Raw genomic sequence first — 15,348 nt, 5'->3', positions numbered from 1 at the left:
AAACCTTTCCCATTTATTTTTTCACCATATTTTATAAAATCTCATTTTAAATAACTACAGCATGTTACAGTTCACTAAGGAGAACACATAATTTATGTTTCTTTTAATAACTGAAATGATAATAAATAAACATTCAAATTTTTGTATAACATTTTGTGACAGATTCCAGGCTCAAAAAGTGTTTGCCATTTAAAATATTAGATTATTTGTTTATGTGAGATTCTGCATAGCTGGTTTAACTTCTTTGACCAGCAAAGAGAAATATTTGTGATTCCTTCCTACAACACTTCAGAATACACAGTTTTACTGAATGCACATCCTTTATGAAAATTTGTATTCCATGACATTTTTGACATGAAAATTATATTAGTGCACCAAAAACATCCTTTGTAATTCTTTCTGAAAGTCAAAATATCTTCATATGGCATAAAACAATTTATGAAGGCTTGTACAGATAGCAACATATTAGTACCTGTATTTATTAATTCCATCTTCACATGTGGCTCCATGTTGGCACTGGTTTATCTCACAGTCATTAATATTTTCAAGGCATGTGTTTCCAGTCCATCCAAGGGCACAGATACAGTGAGATCTCTGATTTTCTTCATCGTAGAAGCAACTACCTCCATTTGCACATACCTGAAGACAAGAATTACAAACACGCTGTGTTGTGTTTGCATGGTCAGGTTCTGGTAGTGGAGGGAGTGCTATTGAGCTGTTTTCTCTGAAAAGCTGCCAGGAGCTGCTCCCATGCCTGACAGATGCCAGCCAGCTCCAGGATGGACACACTGCTGGCCAAGGCCAAGCCCCTCAGTGACGGTGGTAGAGCCTTGGGGTAAAAGATTTAAGGAGAAGGAAAACACTTATTTCACAGAAGTGCAGCCACAGAAGAGCAGAGAGAAAATACATGAGAGGAACAGCTCTGCAGACACCAAGGTCAGTGCAGAAGGAGGGACAGGAGGTGCTCCAGGCGCCAAAGCTGAGATTCCCCTGGTGCAGCCCCTGGTGAGGCAGCTGTGCCCCTGCAGCCCATGGAGGCCGTGGGGATGCAGAGATCCACCTGCAGCCCTTGGAGGACACCCACACCAGAGCAGGTGGAGGTGCAAAAGAAGGTTGTGACCCTATGGGAGACACATGGTGGAGCATCCTGTTCTTGAGGGACTGCATCCTGTGGAAAAGACCCACACTGTAACAGATCAGGAAGAACTATAGCCCTTGTGAAGGGCTCACACTGGAAAAGTTTGTGGAGGGCTGTCTGCCATGGGAAAGAACCTACTATGGAAGGGGAAGGACTCCTCTCCCTGAGGAGGAAACAGTGACAAAACTGACGTGATAAACTGACCATAACTCCTATTCCTCATATCACTGCACAGCTGTAGGAAAGAGGAGGTAAAAAATGGGAATAACAGTAAACCCAGAAAGGACAAGAGAAGGGTGGAAGGTGCTTTTGTTTTACTTCAAATTATCCTGCTCTGATTTTGTTAGTAATAAATTCAACTATTTTCCATAAGTGGAATCTCTTCTGCGTGTGATAGTAATCATTATGGGATTTGTCCTTGCCCTTATCTCAACTCACAGTCAATTTTCTCTCCCCTGTCCATTTGCAGAGGGCATTGAGGGAATGTCTTCAATGGGTACCTGGCATCTAGCCTGGGTCCACCCGCCACGTACATAAAGAGTTTTTTCTTTACCTATTGGATTTTTTCCCAAAGAGTTTAATGGAATAGGCCATTGGTAACAAATATGTTTATTTAATCTTTTTATGTTGTGATATTAAAAAGATACATCTCCAAGAACCTAAAATACTGAATGTTATTAAATCGATATATCAATTTATTGTTTAGTCGGCAAAATGCGTTTGTGTTTTAATTTAACAATAACATTTTTACAACTGCCCTTCAAACGTGCTTGTTTTAGGAGGGACAATAGCGAACAAGACTGGTTTTTTTTCACTGAAAGAGTAGAACAATTGTTCCTATGTTGTAAAATTTAGCTTAATATATGTCTATCAGGAAAATACTGATTTTTTTCTTTCGTTTGAATTATAATGCTGATTCAATCTATCCTTGAATCTTTATATGTTTATAAATTACATCTATACCGTGGGAAAATCAGAAGCTGCTTTATTTTCAGTTTGCAGATGCTGAAAGATTGATAAATTTAGACTGGAACAGCTTTTTTCCTTTTTGCTTTTAATTGCTAATATTACTTACTAAACCAGTATTTCCTGTATTCTTCAAAAATTACAGAAAATTATAAGTCTGAATTAATGCTCCTTTCCTCATTTTATTTTTTAGGTTCCATTTTCATTTCCATGAAAATTTTGCCAGTATGAAGACAGATAACTACATATTCATTCCAAAGCAATTAAGACCCCTCCTTCTAATCAATTGGTTTTTAAAGAAAATGGTGTCTAGAATATGACTTAATGCACTAGTACTTCAGTTTGATTGAGTCTGAATCTCTTTAAAATGTCATTAAGATTTGTAATAATAACAGTCCTTGGCAGAAATATTTTAATATTCATTTGTCTTTGATTAAGTTTTAAATTGACCTTAAAATGAAGAGATTTTTGTTATGCTCTCTGTACTGAATTTTAGATTTACCTTGGGATACTTATTCATTATAACAACATATTAAAGGAAAATGCAATTCAATGTAATGCACTCAATGTAAACTCCTTCTATGGTATGGGAATTGTTATTTTTTTATCATTTTTATGTGTTTTCTTACTTTTGTGTTTATGTTTTTGCTGGATTTTATCCTGATGCTTACTATTTTCTCAAAGCTCAAATAAGCTCATACTCAAGAAAATCATCCAGAAAACCTTAGGCGACTAAGACAAATATTTCAATATTGCCATGTTACATTTAATTTATTCTTATGTAATTTTGATACTTCATCCTGTGAAGAAAGGTGCTACCCTTTGAGGTGTTAGTGTAATCTAAAGATTTAAATTGAAATGAAAGCTATGGAATGTATTTAAATATAAATCTTATGTTTCAACAGATATAAACAGATATTCTTGTCAGTCTGACCATCATACTTCTGTCTACAGCAAGTACTTTAACACAAATCTGCCTTTTTATGTAGTTGTGATAAAATGTAAGAATCACTTTCTTCCAAAATCAACCAGCAGACTTTATTACAGCTAGGAAATATAATTAGACCTTAGAGGATTTTGTTCTTCTCCTATCTTTCCTTTGCAGGAATTGAGGGATATAACTGTATGTCTGTCTCTTCTCTAAGTATCACGTGTTGTCAAATGCTCAAAATAAGGCAACAATCATTATTTCCAACCCCTCTTTCATCTTAAATTTCATGGAATTCTCTTCAGTTTGAAGGAAACGGAAGTTTTACATAGATAAGTGACCACACACATATGTGTATTTTCCCCCAAGCATACAATTTTACTATAGTCTTCAGGTGTCATTATTGCAAAGTTAATTGTCCCTGAGTATTCAAATTTTTCCAGCAATTTTATTTATTCTGACCTATATTCTTTCCTAGACTGATGGTACACTGAGCAAGTAGATAAAATGTTTGTCTTAAAATATTGAAAATAGAAACTGCCTTACTTTTACAGATGAGGAAACTTTGCAAAATTGTATATAAGGACCAGAACAAACATGGAAGTGGCAGCTCCTCTAAATACTAAAAATATACTGAGCACATAGATACTTCCATTGAAAAAGTTGGAACTATGGTCGTGACTGCAAGTGCAACACGGGATCATGGCTCATAAAAAGAGAAAATTTTCAAATAAAATATGCAAATGGAGCTCCATAAATTTCAGTATTATAAAGCTGTAGATAGACTCTGAAAGGAACTTTCACATTTGGTTTAGTTCCTAACTCATATGGGAATTATTTTTGACAAACTAAGTTGACATCTGCTAAGCAAGTCTGTTTACATCTTAAAACTGAAAAGAGAATGAAACATAATTGTAAAGTAGTTTTTAATACCTATTCCTTATTTCCTTTTAAAATCAATAACTATTGGTCAACATCTTGCAGTTCCCATAGTTTATGGCTGCACTTTGGAATTTTTCATAGTAAGAGCTAAAGAAAGCCATGATTTTTTAAGATTGTTGACAGAATCTTGAAAAATAAGTGTTTTAAGGGAAGCAATAAAATTCTAAACGTGCAGCTGTACCCACTAAAAATAATCACACATAGAATCATAGAATTAAGGCTGAAAAAAACATTCAGGATCATTGAATCCGACCCTTGATCAAACACCACCATGTCAGCTAAACTGTAACATTAAGTGTCACATCTGCTTGTTCCTTGAGCACCTCCAGGGATGGTGGCTCCACCACATCCCTGGGCAGAGGGAGATGGTGGAGCCCAAAGTTTAACAGCCCTTTCTGTGGAGAAATTCTTACTGGTATGCAACCTTAACCGCCTCTGGCACAGCTTGAGGCTGTGTCCTCTTGTCCTGTCACTGGTTTCCTGGGAGAAGAGGCTGACCCCCACCTGGCTACAGCCTCCTGTCATGTAGTTGTAAAGAGTGAGAAGGTCTCTCCTGAGACTCTTTCTCCAGCCTAAACAGCCTCACCTCCCTCAGCTGCCCCACATAAGACTTACTTTTCAGACCCTTCACCAGCTCTGTTGCCTTTTTCTGGACACCCTCCAACACGTCAATATTTTTATTGAAGTGAGGGGCCCAGAACCTCTTAGGACACCTCTTCATTTGTGATTGTTTGGCTCACAGGCAGACATTCCTGTGTAACTGTGTAAGTAAACAGGTATGTAAAACTATTCAGGGATGCGGTGCCTCCATCACTGGAGGGTTTCAAAATGTGATTTGTAATCTAACCACGGCTTTATTTTCCATGAAATGTTGGACTAGATGGTCTTATGAGATTCCTTCCTTCCTGGGCTGTTATACTGTTCTGTGATTCTGTTACTTAGGCCTATCATGTTGCACTACAATTATTTGTTATTATGAGTGGTCTTATCAATTCTCTATGAGATCCTGTTAATAAAAACACTACAATTCGTAGCATCCATTGAGTATTCCAATGGAAAAAGAGATTTTTTTAAATTCCTTTTCATGTCTACCTGAGTATATTACAGAAGAAAAGGTGTTATAAGACTAAATGGCTAAATTTGGTCCTGTTGGAAGTCACTAATTTAAAGATGAAAAAATTTTCTATTTATTTAGAGTTCTTTCATAACTCTTGAACCAGAACAAGCAGGCATTATCCTAATTACAAAGATTCAATTTTAAGCTTTAAAGGAAGATATCCCCTCTTAATCTGTTCACCTCAAATTTTTTTTAATATTTGTTTAAAAAAAAAAAATTAAACACAACTGTAATGCACTACTTGTTGGGCTGGGAAAGAAAAAAACAAATCCTAATGCGTTAATATCATTATATATTTATACAGAGATAGAAGAGCCCCAATTAATTACATCTATTTTCTGTTCAATAAGAAAATATTACAAATAGTAGCATGCTTTTCAATCTATTTTTCTGAATACAGAGCTAAAGCAGTTCAGCATAACAGAGATACCACTGAAAATGTAAATAAACGAAAGGATGAAAAAATGTATACTTATTTTCTATCCAAAACAAATAAATTAAGAATTAAATGCTGAATTATGAAATTTATTGACTAGTACTAATTTTTAATTTCAAATCATTGTTTACACTATTTCAGAAATGCACTAAAATGTTTGCTTGAATACAGCCTTTTGTTTTTTCCAGGAAGGAAATGATATCATTTTATTGATGTGTAAGCTAAGAAAACAGGTCAACTCAAGTATATAAATCCATTATTTTATTTTCTATTCTTTTTCCCATTAGAAAATCTACTAAATATTCACATTACGCACAAATCAAGCATCTCATACAGTGAGTGTATATTGATACATATATATCCATATGTATATATATAATTACTTTTTTCCCCATATGACATTTATTATAGTCTTTTTATGAATAAATTAAACATGTCTGAGGGATTTTAAGTGAATATTACAGTAAAATGTTTTACTAGCTCCTGTCAGCATTCTTGGCATACCATCATTTCCATGCTGACTGGCCATAATGATGATTGCACCATTGTGATGCTATGCCATGTACCTGCCAATATATTTGCACTCAGTATGACACTTTAAATCATAAAAATGTTAACATTTACCAGATGCTGAACAATTTAACTATAAACCTTTGAGCCAGTGAGTTTTTCAGTGCTATATTTCATGCTCACTAATAAGTGTCCACTCATGGACTTGAAGGTGACATAAATATTGATTGTTCTTTGTAAATATGTTGCCTACTAATCATAGTATATTTTTATGTTGCATATATTTCAATAAAAGAATTGATAAAGCCTGTAAAACACTCATTATCATGTTTGTGTACTGGTTTGGAAGGCTAAATAGCATTATGCACAGAGCTTTTAAAATAGCTATCATAATAAAAAGTGCAGCACTATTTTAGTTTAACCTATACCAAAATCTCAGAGCCCACCCTAACATGAATGAATCCTTCCCAAATGCAATTTAAAAGGTCATAAGGGATTGCGACAAAGACACAACAAATACATTTCTTCTACAAAACTTTGAAAGTGTAAAAGCAGTTTTCATTTCCATATGTTGTGAACATTGAAGAGTAACTTCCAAGGTAAATTTAGATTTTTCTAATAGCCTTTTCATCTCCCATTGAAGTGCAATTAGTCTTGCCTTTTTGTTGTTGAATGTAATTTGTTATTTTTGTTTGTAATGGAAATGAAACTTCTATCATTCTTTCTGTGCATTGCTGTACCATCAGACCTCTGTCTGGTAACTTTTATACACATGAAAGATTGCAAAAAGATTTTGCCTAAAGTTCTTCAAGTTTCAGAATACAGCAGCAGCAAATAGGGGACAGAAGGAGACATCAGTGACAAAACATATAAAGAACAAGAAAGGCAGAGCTCAGACATTGCATGGTTTGTTGGACAGTGACCAGACTAGTCAGATCACACACATGCATATGTTACACAGGAGAAGAAAAATTAGCATGAGAATATTTAAAGAGTGAGTACTGTGTTTAGGAAACCAGTGCAAAATGAGGCTATTAGAATAAGTTGTTTGATTTTCCAAAAGTTGCTGGGGGGAATATATCACTTTATCCTACCTGTGTGTTTCCAATACATGGTGATAAACATGTGTAATTAAATCCATGAGATTTATCCATACACACTGCTCCTGGGGCACAGCTTATATTGTTGAATAAGCAGGCATCAATATCGAGTTCACATCTTTCACCTTCAAAACCTGCACCACAAAGAGAATGTTTAATCACAGTTCATTCAGAATATTGACATTATGTCTGTTCAGGGTGTTAGCAGTTAACACCACTCTAGTAGAGTTATTTGGCAGTTTTATTTTGTGAACAAAGAGAAAAAGTGCTTTTCTTCATAAAAATGTTCACTGCATTTGTTGACATTCAGTGCTATTTTTATATTGCTACTTCTTAACAGAAATATTTGGATGACATTTTATTTGTTTTGTTAGAAAAAATTACCAATGACTCACCTATAGGGCAAGTGCATTTAAAATGATCTTCATAGGCAATACATGTTCCTCCATTTTCGCACGAATTGGAACCACAGCTGTTGATTTGCACCTCACAGAATTCTCCTGAAATAGGAAAAAAAGTCCTAAAATTATTAGGAATTAATATCACTTTCTTAAGGAAATGCTGTAAGTCATATTAGTAATATTGATAGAATGACTTCCTTTAAATACGATCTCTGGGATATTGGTTAAAGATCTTGTGTGTGTTTTCACACTCTTTTTTTTGGCTCCACTTATACATATTAAAAATCGATTTCAGTGTTTCAAAAAAGGTCAAACCAAAAATACTTTTTCAGCATTTGGAACAATTTAGGATGGATCCAGAAGGAGATACAGAGCTGAAGAGGGGAGATTTTCCCTGGAAATAATTAGCTGAAACTGAAGTAATGCCCTATTATTTACATTTCACTATGCATTTTCTGAGCTCTGTTTTGGCTAGGAAAAATTTATCACATTTATTCGAGGTAACCTTTAGTGTGATTCACTGAACAACTTGCTCATTTAGCTGAAAACTGCTTTTAGCCCAGCAGGAAGAATAATTATACTTGTAACTGGACAGTTCTAAAAAAATGTACTGAAGGGATGTAGATCTCATGGAATGTGATACGAATCAATAAGAAGACCATCAGGTTTACCATTAGTCTTGAAAGACAACTAGATTTGACAAAAACAAAGCACTTTCACTTTTTATTCTTTTTCTTTTTGGTACTGAAAACAATTTCATGAAGTCTCTATATATATTCTTGATTTTCTTCCTTGTTATTGGTGTGCATTTTGTTGCTTTCCTTGATTTTTTTTAAATTTACTATTTTTACAGCAGGAATTTGGAGTGGGGAGGGGGCAGAGGGGGAGCGGGGGCAGTTTCCAAATTTAGAAAAAATAAAGAATAGAGAAAAAAAATCTGTAGTGCTGAGAAAAGTAGAAGAAGGTTCAGGAGTTTTGAGGCATTTCGAAGAGGAAAACTTCAGAATATACAATAAGTGTAAATTACTAATGCTTTTACCAGCAACTTGTTTGTAATCAGTGTTAGTTTATGGCTTAAGCAGAAAACATAGAAGAGCTGTACAGGAGAAAAATGTTTGGAAGGAATATACAAGAAATGTGGATAATTTCTTAAAGCAGATAATTTATCCTGTAAAATTTCAAGTCAGAAGTTAGTATTTATTTGAAATTCTTCCTATGTCAAAAAAAGGGAATAAAGTTACTTCAAATAATGAAATTGTTTTAAAATTTTTTATATCTATCCTTTTGATCTAAAGCTAGAGCCATCAGGAAAACACAACTTAATAGGATAAAAATTGGTAAGAAATGACTATGTCTCTTCTTCAATATTTTCTGCCAATTTCATTCACTTTTATTATGCTGGAATAGAGTTTCAAGACTTAAAGACTGCTTCTCATGGACTTCTGTAAATTCAAACAGGAATATGTTGCGTTTTGTTGGCCAAAAATCTCTATTTTGGGCCAACAGGTGCTAAACCACAAGTGCAATGCTTTTACATACAGGTTGACCAGCATGCTTTTAAGGATTTTTAACATTTACTCTATCCTTTCAGTTCTCAGTTAAAAATCATCCACTGATAACATCTATCAATATTTTATTGCCAAGATTATATTTTATTAAAATTATAAAGTTTACTGAGTTAGAAATGTTTTCAATAACATATAATAATAGAGAACATAGGAAAATAGTAAATTAGATATTTCTTGCTATTTATTATTATTATAATACGTAATATTACATGGGAAACTATGGGCAACCTGACCTTCCATATACAAGATTCTCATCTGCTCTGTTCATATTGGCTGTAATGGTAACCCAAAGTGTCTGCATTTCTTGGGAGATTTCATCATGATGAATACTTTTACAAAGCCACTTTTCCTGTAATAGTGGCCAGCAAAGAGGCATGCTAACACATAAATAGATATTTTCATCCCAAAAGCAACTGGATGTGCTACTGAAGCTGCAATCACGTAGGAATTGTGGGGTTTCATTTGTTTTGTTTTTTTTTAATGAGGTTTGGAAGGCAAAATCAGGAGCAAAAAAAAAAATCTGAGAAAAAAATAACTCAACATGTATTTTGGACCAATTTTTTTCATGTTTATTCATGAGGATGGAATTGTCTTGTCCAAGAAACCCTTATGAATAAATATTAGTGCAACCCAACAGGCTTTAAGAATTATTTTGCTATAAATCTGAAATTCTTATAGTGGCTGTATCCTTTAAGCAAACTTTATGACTTTTCCCTGCCACAATGAGGTCAAGAAAACCTAGTAAATTCAAACTTATAGAATTTATTGGAATCTGAATACTGCTGAGAAATGCATAATTTATGGTATTAAAGTCTGATTAAGTGATAAATGGATATCAGGAGAGATCTCCACAGTAATCCACTTAGCTTTTAATGCCTAATTATCACTTCATAGTGAGTAAGGGCTGAGTAATTGAGAAATGCAGTACTTAGAGAACTCAAACAAGATTTTTGTGCACAATTAAGCATGTTATTCTTCTATCAGGAATAGGTTCAGCAGGCCCAAGGAACAAAGGGGAAAATAAAGAAATTTTACAACATTAGGATGAGGGAAAAAATTTGATTCAAGAGTACTTATTAACTACTGTTGCACTGATTATTTTTGTAAATGACGCTATACATTATTTATCTAAGGATGTGTTCTTAAAAGTTAAATTCTTTAATTATTTTCCTTAATTTTCTTTTACCACCAATATATTTAGAGGACACTTTCTTGTCCTCCTTGGTTCTTGCTCTTTTAATTTCCATTTTATCTTTAGATTTTCCAACTCCATCCAAACACACACGTGTAATTTCTCTATGTTCCTTTTATGCAGCTTCCAACTTCCACTGTCTGTGTATGGTGGAATGAGACATTTAATTGCATTAAGACACTAAACATAAAAAAGTATACCTTGCTTCTCATTTGTGTATTTGTTAGCTTAGAATCCATGATTAGCTAAAACAACTGCATAGCTCTGGGGTTCATACCAGCCAGCTACAAAACAGATAAATTAGTGTACTTATGTCTATACCTGATAATAAACTTACTAATGTACTTAAATAAATAACCACAAATAACCTTATCCAGGTAAAATTCACCAAAACAATTCTAAAGAGACTGAAATGCGACATTGCTGAAATGAAGAAACATCAGTAGAACAAGGAATCTTTTAAATAGAGTTTGGTAGCAGAAGAAGGAAAGATGGCAAATTCAATACAAATTCTAAAAGTAATTTGAGGGTTTTTTTCCCAATAGCCCTGCAGAACAACACTGCTTTTTCTAGCAATAGACCATAAGCTTTGCATTAAATTTGCAAGAACTGAGGGTCATCAGACTTTCTTGCAATGATGTTTTACTTGGCCTAATTGTGACAATAGTTTTTTTCTTCTGATTTGCTTTGGGTTTTTTATCTTTACATGGAACAACCATAGATTTAAATAAATAAGAGCAAGTAGACATTATAACTACGATTGCATTTACTGGCCTAATGCAGTGCTGTATACAAATAGAGGGCTGGTATCATAACAACAGACCTTGAGAACAGAGACACAGGATGTGATGTGAGGAACACTGCAATGATCAGACATGGGAGACCCCATAACAGCAGGCAATTCACCAGTGCCCAGTTAAAGAGTGAAGACCTCTAGCTGGACAAAACTGGTCTGAAGGCTAACAAAAAGCACAAAAAAAATTTATTTAATGTTCTTTAGACCCACCATAAAATGTAAATTAAGATCTAAAATAGAACTGCAGTCCAATGAAAAAAAATGTGTAAGTGGACAAATAGAAATGACCCCAAGTGGATCCTGGAGAAGAAGAAGAAACCACCAGTATGATTTTCCATTCCTTCCAGTGAAAGAATATAGATTCTGCAACACTGCTTCCAACAGCAGCACTATGAAATCATTGACCTTAAGATCTGGAGGAGGAGGGAAAAAGGTGAGAATTATATCATAAAAAGGGAGATAAACCATGAATTATGTTGCGACTGTATACCACTCATTTTCTGCAGCAATTAGATTTGCCCTGAAAATTATTTAAATTTTAATATTTCAGTTACATCACAAATACATTTCTGGCTTCACGTGCATATATGGTGTGCTTCTACCCTGCACATAATAAAGATTTTCAACATAAGAAAATCATTTAGAGGCTTATATACCATTAAGTCTGACTTTATCAAATATGTCCCAGGGGGTTCTTAAAAAGAATATAACTCACAGCTCCATTCTGTATAGTACACTGTAGTAAAGACAGAACTTCTAGTGTCTTTCATTTGTAATTCAGCCAAAAATTTTAACCTATAAAAAAAATTTGCAGTCCCTCAGACTTTGGCTTCACTTATGCTTGCTAGAGATATTTTTAGTTTTATGTGATCTTCTTTAGTCTATTTTTGTATTCTGCTCTAGTCTATTTTTGTACTTCCACTCTCAATTTAATATTCTTCCTATTTTTTTCAGGAACTATGTTAATAACCAGTGTGCTTATAAAGAGTGTATAGAGATGATCTACAGTAAGCATTTTTAATTTGCTATGTTGCATGGTAGCAAGTTTATCAAACAAAAAGAGTACATGATGTAACACAATGCACAAGCACTGGATTGTATCATAATTATTTTTTAATGTTTTTTCTCCAAAGTAATTTTATGAAGGTAAAACTCAATATTTTTTTCTATGTTTTTTTGTTCCTTGATTTAGAAGGCAGTTGTAACACCCAATTAGATTTATTGCCTATGTATATACATGTGCACATGCTGAAATAATCATTGCTTTTCAACCATTGCTTTTCAACCATTCAAACCAAGAAGCTAGTAGGAACTTCAAAAAATATGCTCTTTGGCACAGCATGGACAGATAAGGTTCACTCTCTGAAATGTTGGCTTTTACATCCATGCTATTGCATTATAGGTCATAAAAAATTCAACTTCTGTTGTATGATTTGTCTCATCCTGAACTCAGTCCAAAAGGTGTCATATGAGTAGAGACCTCTAAAATTCTCATCTCTTTCCATATTTCCTAAAGCGATCAAAGAGAGACAAGCCTGGTACAGACATTGTAAGCACTTAAAAATTACACGTTTTATTTAGCTTCCTGGAACTTTACATTTATTTATTTATTTTCAAATACATTAAATCCACTTAGAGTAATACTTTTTGGGACCATTAGATAGGTTTCCATGGATTCAGAGTATTTCCTTATTTTCCCTTGAACCTGTGTAGAACTTTGCAGATAAATCTAGGTATAGCGATAAATCTTTGTGGTTTTCTGAGTAAATTAATTTCAGTGAATGAGGAAAGAATTTTAAAATAGGAGAAATAAAAAACTGATCTGACATTCACACATGTAGGTGTTCAAAGTTCTGCCTGACAGCAGCTTAAATGACTTGGTTTTGACATTAGAAAAACCTCTTTTATCAATTAGTTAGCATAAATATTCAAATGGAGATTTATTTCAGATTAATATGTGTGGTTTTTCAGTCTTCTTAGAACAGAATATAACTGCATACTGATAAAAGAAATATTTTTACTACAGCTAAACATTAAAGAAAAGATCACATCATTGTTCTATTTGGTGGAAGTATTTTTGCTATAGGTGGGTTGAGGAAACACCAAACTGGAAAATGCTCACCAACTATAAATGAAATCTAGCCAACTTGTTTAGAATAAATTAATAAATTTTATATTTCTAAAGTGCATCATACTGAAATTGCAGTTTCATTGATTATCACTACCATATCCCTGCATTTAATGAAAAAAATAAAAAAGATACAGCCATCTGAAATGGCAGCTGGCATCAGAAGGAACATATTTATCTACAGCGGTATTTGAAAAATAATCTAAAAATATTTATTTTGTTGAAATTTGAAGGTTTAATTTTTTTTTTCTCTTATTTTACTATCAAAATTCCTTTGTATTTCATTTTAGGATGGTGTTTCACAAATCCCTGTGAAGAAGAGTTATTCTTCTGAGAGAAAAAAATGAAATAAGGTAAACCCAAGAACAATGCAATAATAATTTTGTAATGACACAGCTTTGCTAATTAACATATAAAGGAGATTTTTTTCCATTGTCTCATGAAAAGCAAGAATTTTTTGGGGTTGGAGATAACAATTCCAAGTCTTAGATTAGATTAGATTTTGATTAGGTGTAAATGGTTAGGCATATTTACACCATATCATGGGCCAATGTTCTAGAAAATTATTTCCTTTTTTGAGAAAGCAACATAACCTTTTCAACATAAAGACATACATGTCCAATAGGTAAAGCAGCCAAAATAAAACACCTGGGTTCATTAGGTACTGTCCCAGCTTCATAGACTAAGGGGATACAAACTATAATAGGAATATTCTCAAGCTCAAATAATCATTATTATGCTTATTCTCAAAATTTACCAGCTATCATAATTTATTTACATGGAGCTGAATTCAAAGCTTTTTGAAAAGATCAAAAAGACTTTCACTGACCACAGTCAGCTTATGACTTAGTGCAGTTGTCTACAACGGCATGAATTATACACAGTCAAATGAAAAATATGCAGTTAAAATTTTGCCTTCTCCTGGTTTAAAATGCAACTAATCACTTAAGGGCACTTAGGAATAGTCCTTTCTGAAAGTTCTTCTACAACAGTTGGTTAAGCACGGTCTTTAGCTGAGTTGCTTTTTACAGAATGTCTTTAAATTTGTTTGAGATGTATTTTAATAACCTTGGCTCCTAAATGAACTCATTATTCTGGAACATGCAATTAGACTTTTGACCATTTAATAGATTATCTGTCCTTTCTCTTAGCTGCATTCAAGATTTAGATGGAAATCTAGTCATAAAGATTCATCTCTTGGCAAAGTCTTTTGCAGACCTTTCTTTCAAGGAGTCTCTTATTCTTTTGTGAAGGTTTTGTTTGTTTCTTTGTTTTGTTGTTGGTCAAAGTGCCCTTTATATGTCTCATTAAAAATCTGGTACATATAAAAACTACAACAGGTTACTAGGAGAATATACAAAACAATTTTCATGCCTGGAACACAGAATTTTCATCTAGCTTGATCCTTTTTCACTCGTCCTAAGTGAAATATGAAATAACGCAGAACAGTCATTCACAGAGATACCCACTGAGAGAGGGCAGATTACAGAAAGAGATTTCCTACCTAGCCTGGATAAAAAAGCACCATACTTGGAGGTCCCTCGGCTCTCTGTAAGACACTTGAACATCGCTCTTAGGTTCCAGAGAGGAGATGGAGCTTTTTTAAATTTTAGAAAATATTCCTTGGCAAATTTGGTCTAAATATTTAGATACAAGGATTCTGGATTGAGAATAAGATAATAGTTTATGAGCCCAGAGTAAAGATAAATATCAGTGCACTGAGGCAACAGTCCAAATTTGTGTGGTGACATAAAGATTGATAATAGAATAGATTGGGTTGGAAGAGACCTTTAAAGATCATTTAGTCAAAGCCTCCTGCAAGGAGCTGGGACATCTTTAACTCAGGTTGCTCCAACTTGTCCTTGAATACTTCCAGAGATGAGACGTTTATCCCATCTCTGGGCAACCTGGTCCAGTGTTTCACAGCTCTCATTCTGAAAACTTCCTTCCTTACATGTAGTGTAAATGTATTGTCTTTAAATTTAAAGCCATTACCCCTTCTCATTGCTACAGACCCTTGTAAAAAGCTCCTCTCCAGGTTTTTTGGGATTTTTTGGTTTGTTTTGGGGTTTTTTGTGGTTTTTTTTGTTGGTAAACTGCAGTATTGAAAGGCCTCAATGACGTGT

At 33.9% G+C, this 15,348-nt stretch overlaps 1 protein-coding gene across 1 annotated transcript in view; it reads right to left on the bottom strand.

Moving 5' to 3' along the window:
• EYS (eyes shut homolog) overlaps positions 1–15,348 on the bottom strand; it is a 704,955-nt gene that overhangs the window by 617,383 nt on the left and 72,224 nt on the right. The window contains exons 7-9 of the mRNA XM_054280634.1: positions 7,533–7,637; positions 7,132–7,271; positions 473–639 (exon numbers count right to left, since the gene is read on the bottom strand). Of these exons, the coding sequence (XP_054136609.1) occupies positions 473–639; positions 7,132–7,271; positions 7,533–7,637 (412 nt within the window). The remainder of the gene's footprint in view (positions 1–472; positions 640–7,131; positions 7,272–7,532; positions 7,638–15,348) is intronic.

The sequence above is a fragment of the Melozone crissalis genome, unplaced genomic scaffold, assembly GCF_028551555.1.
Source record: "Melozone crissalis strain CALT ecotype California unplaced genomic scaffold, PUWL_Pcris_2 ptg000027l_1, whole genome shotgun sequence".
Taxonomy (NCBI): domain Eukaryota; kingdom Metazoa; phylum Chordata; class Aves; order Passeriformes; family Passerellidae; genus Melozone; species Melozone crissalis.
Note: the sequence above shows the minus strand (reverse complement) of the source record. Positions and strands in the feature narration are given on the sequence as shown.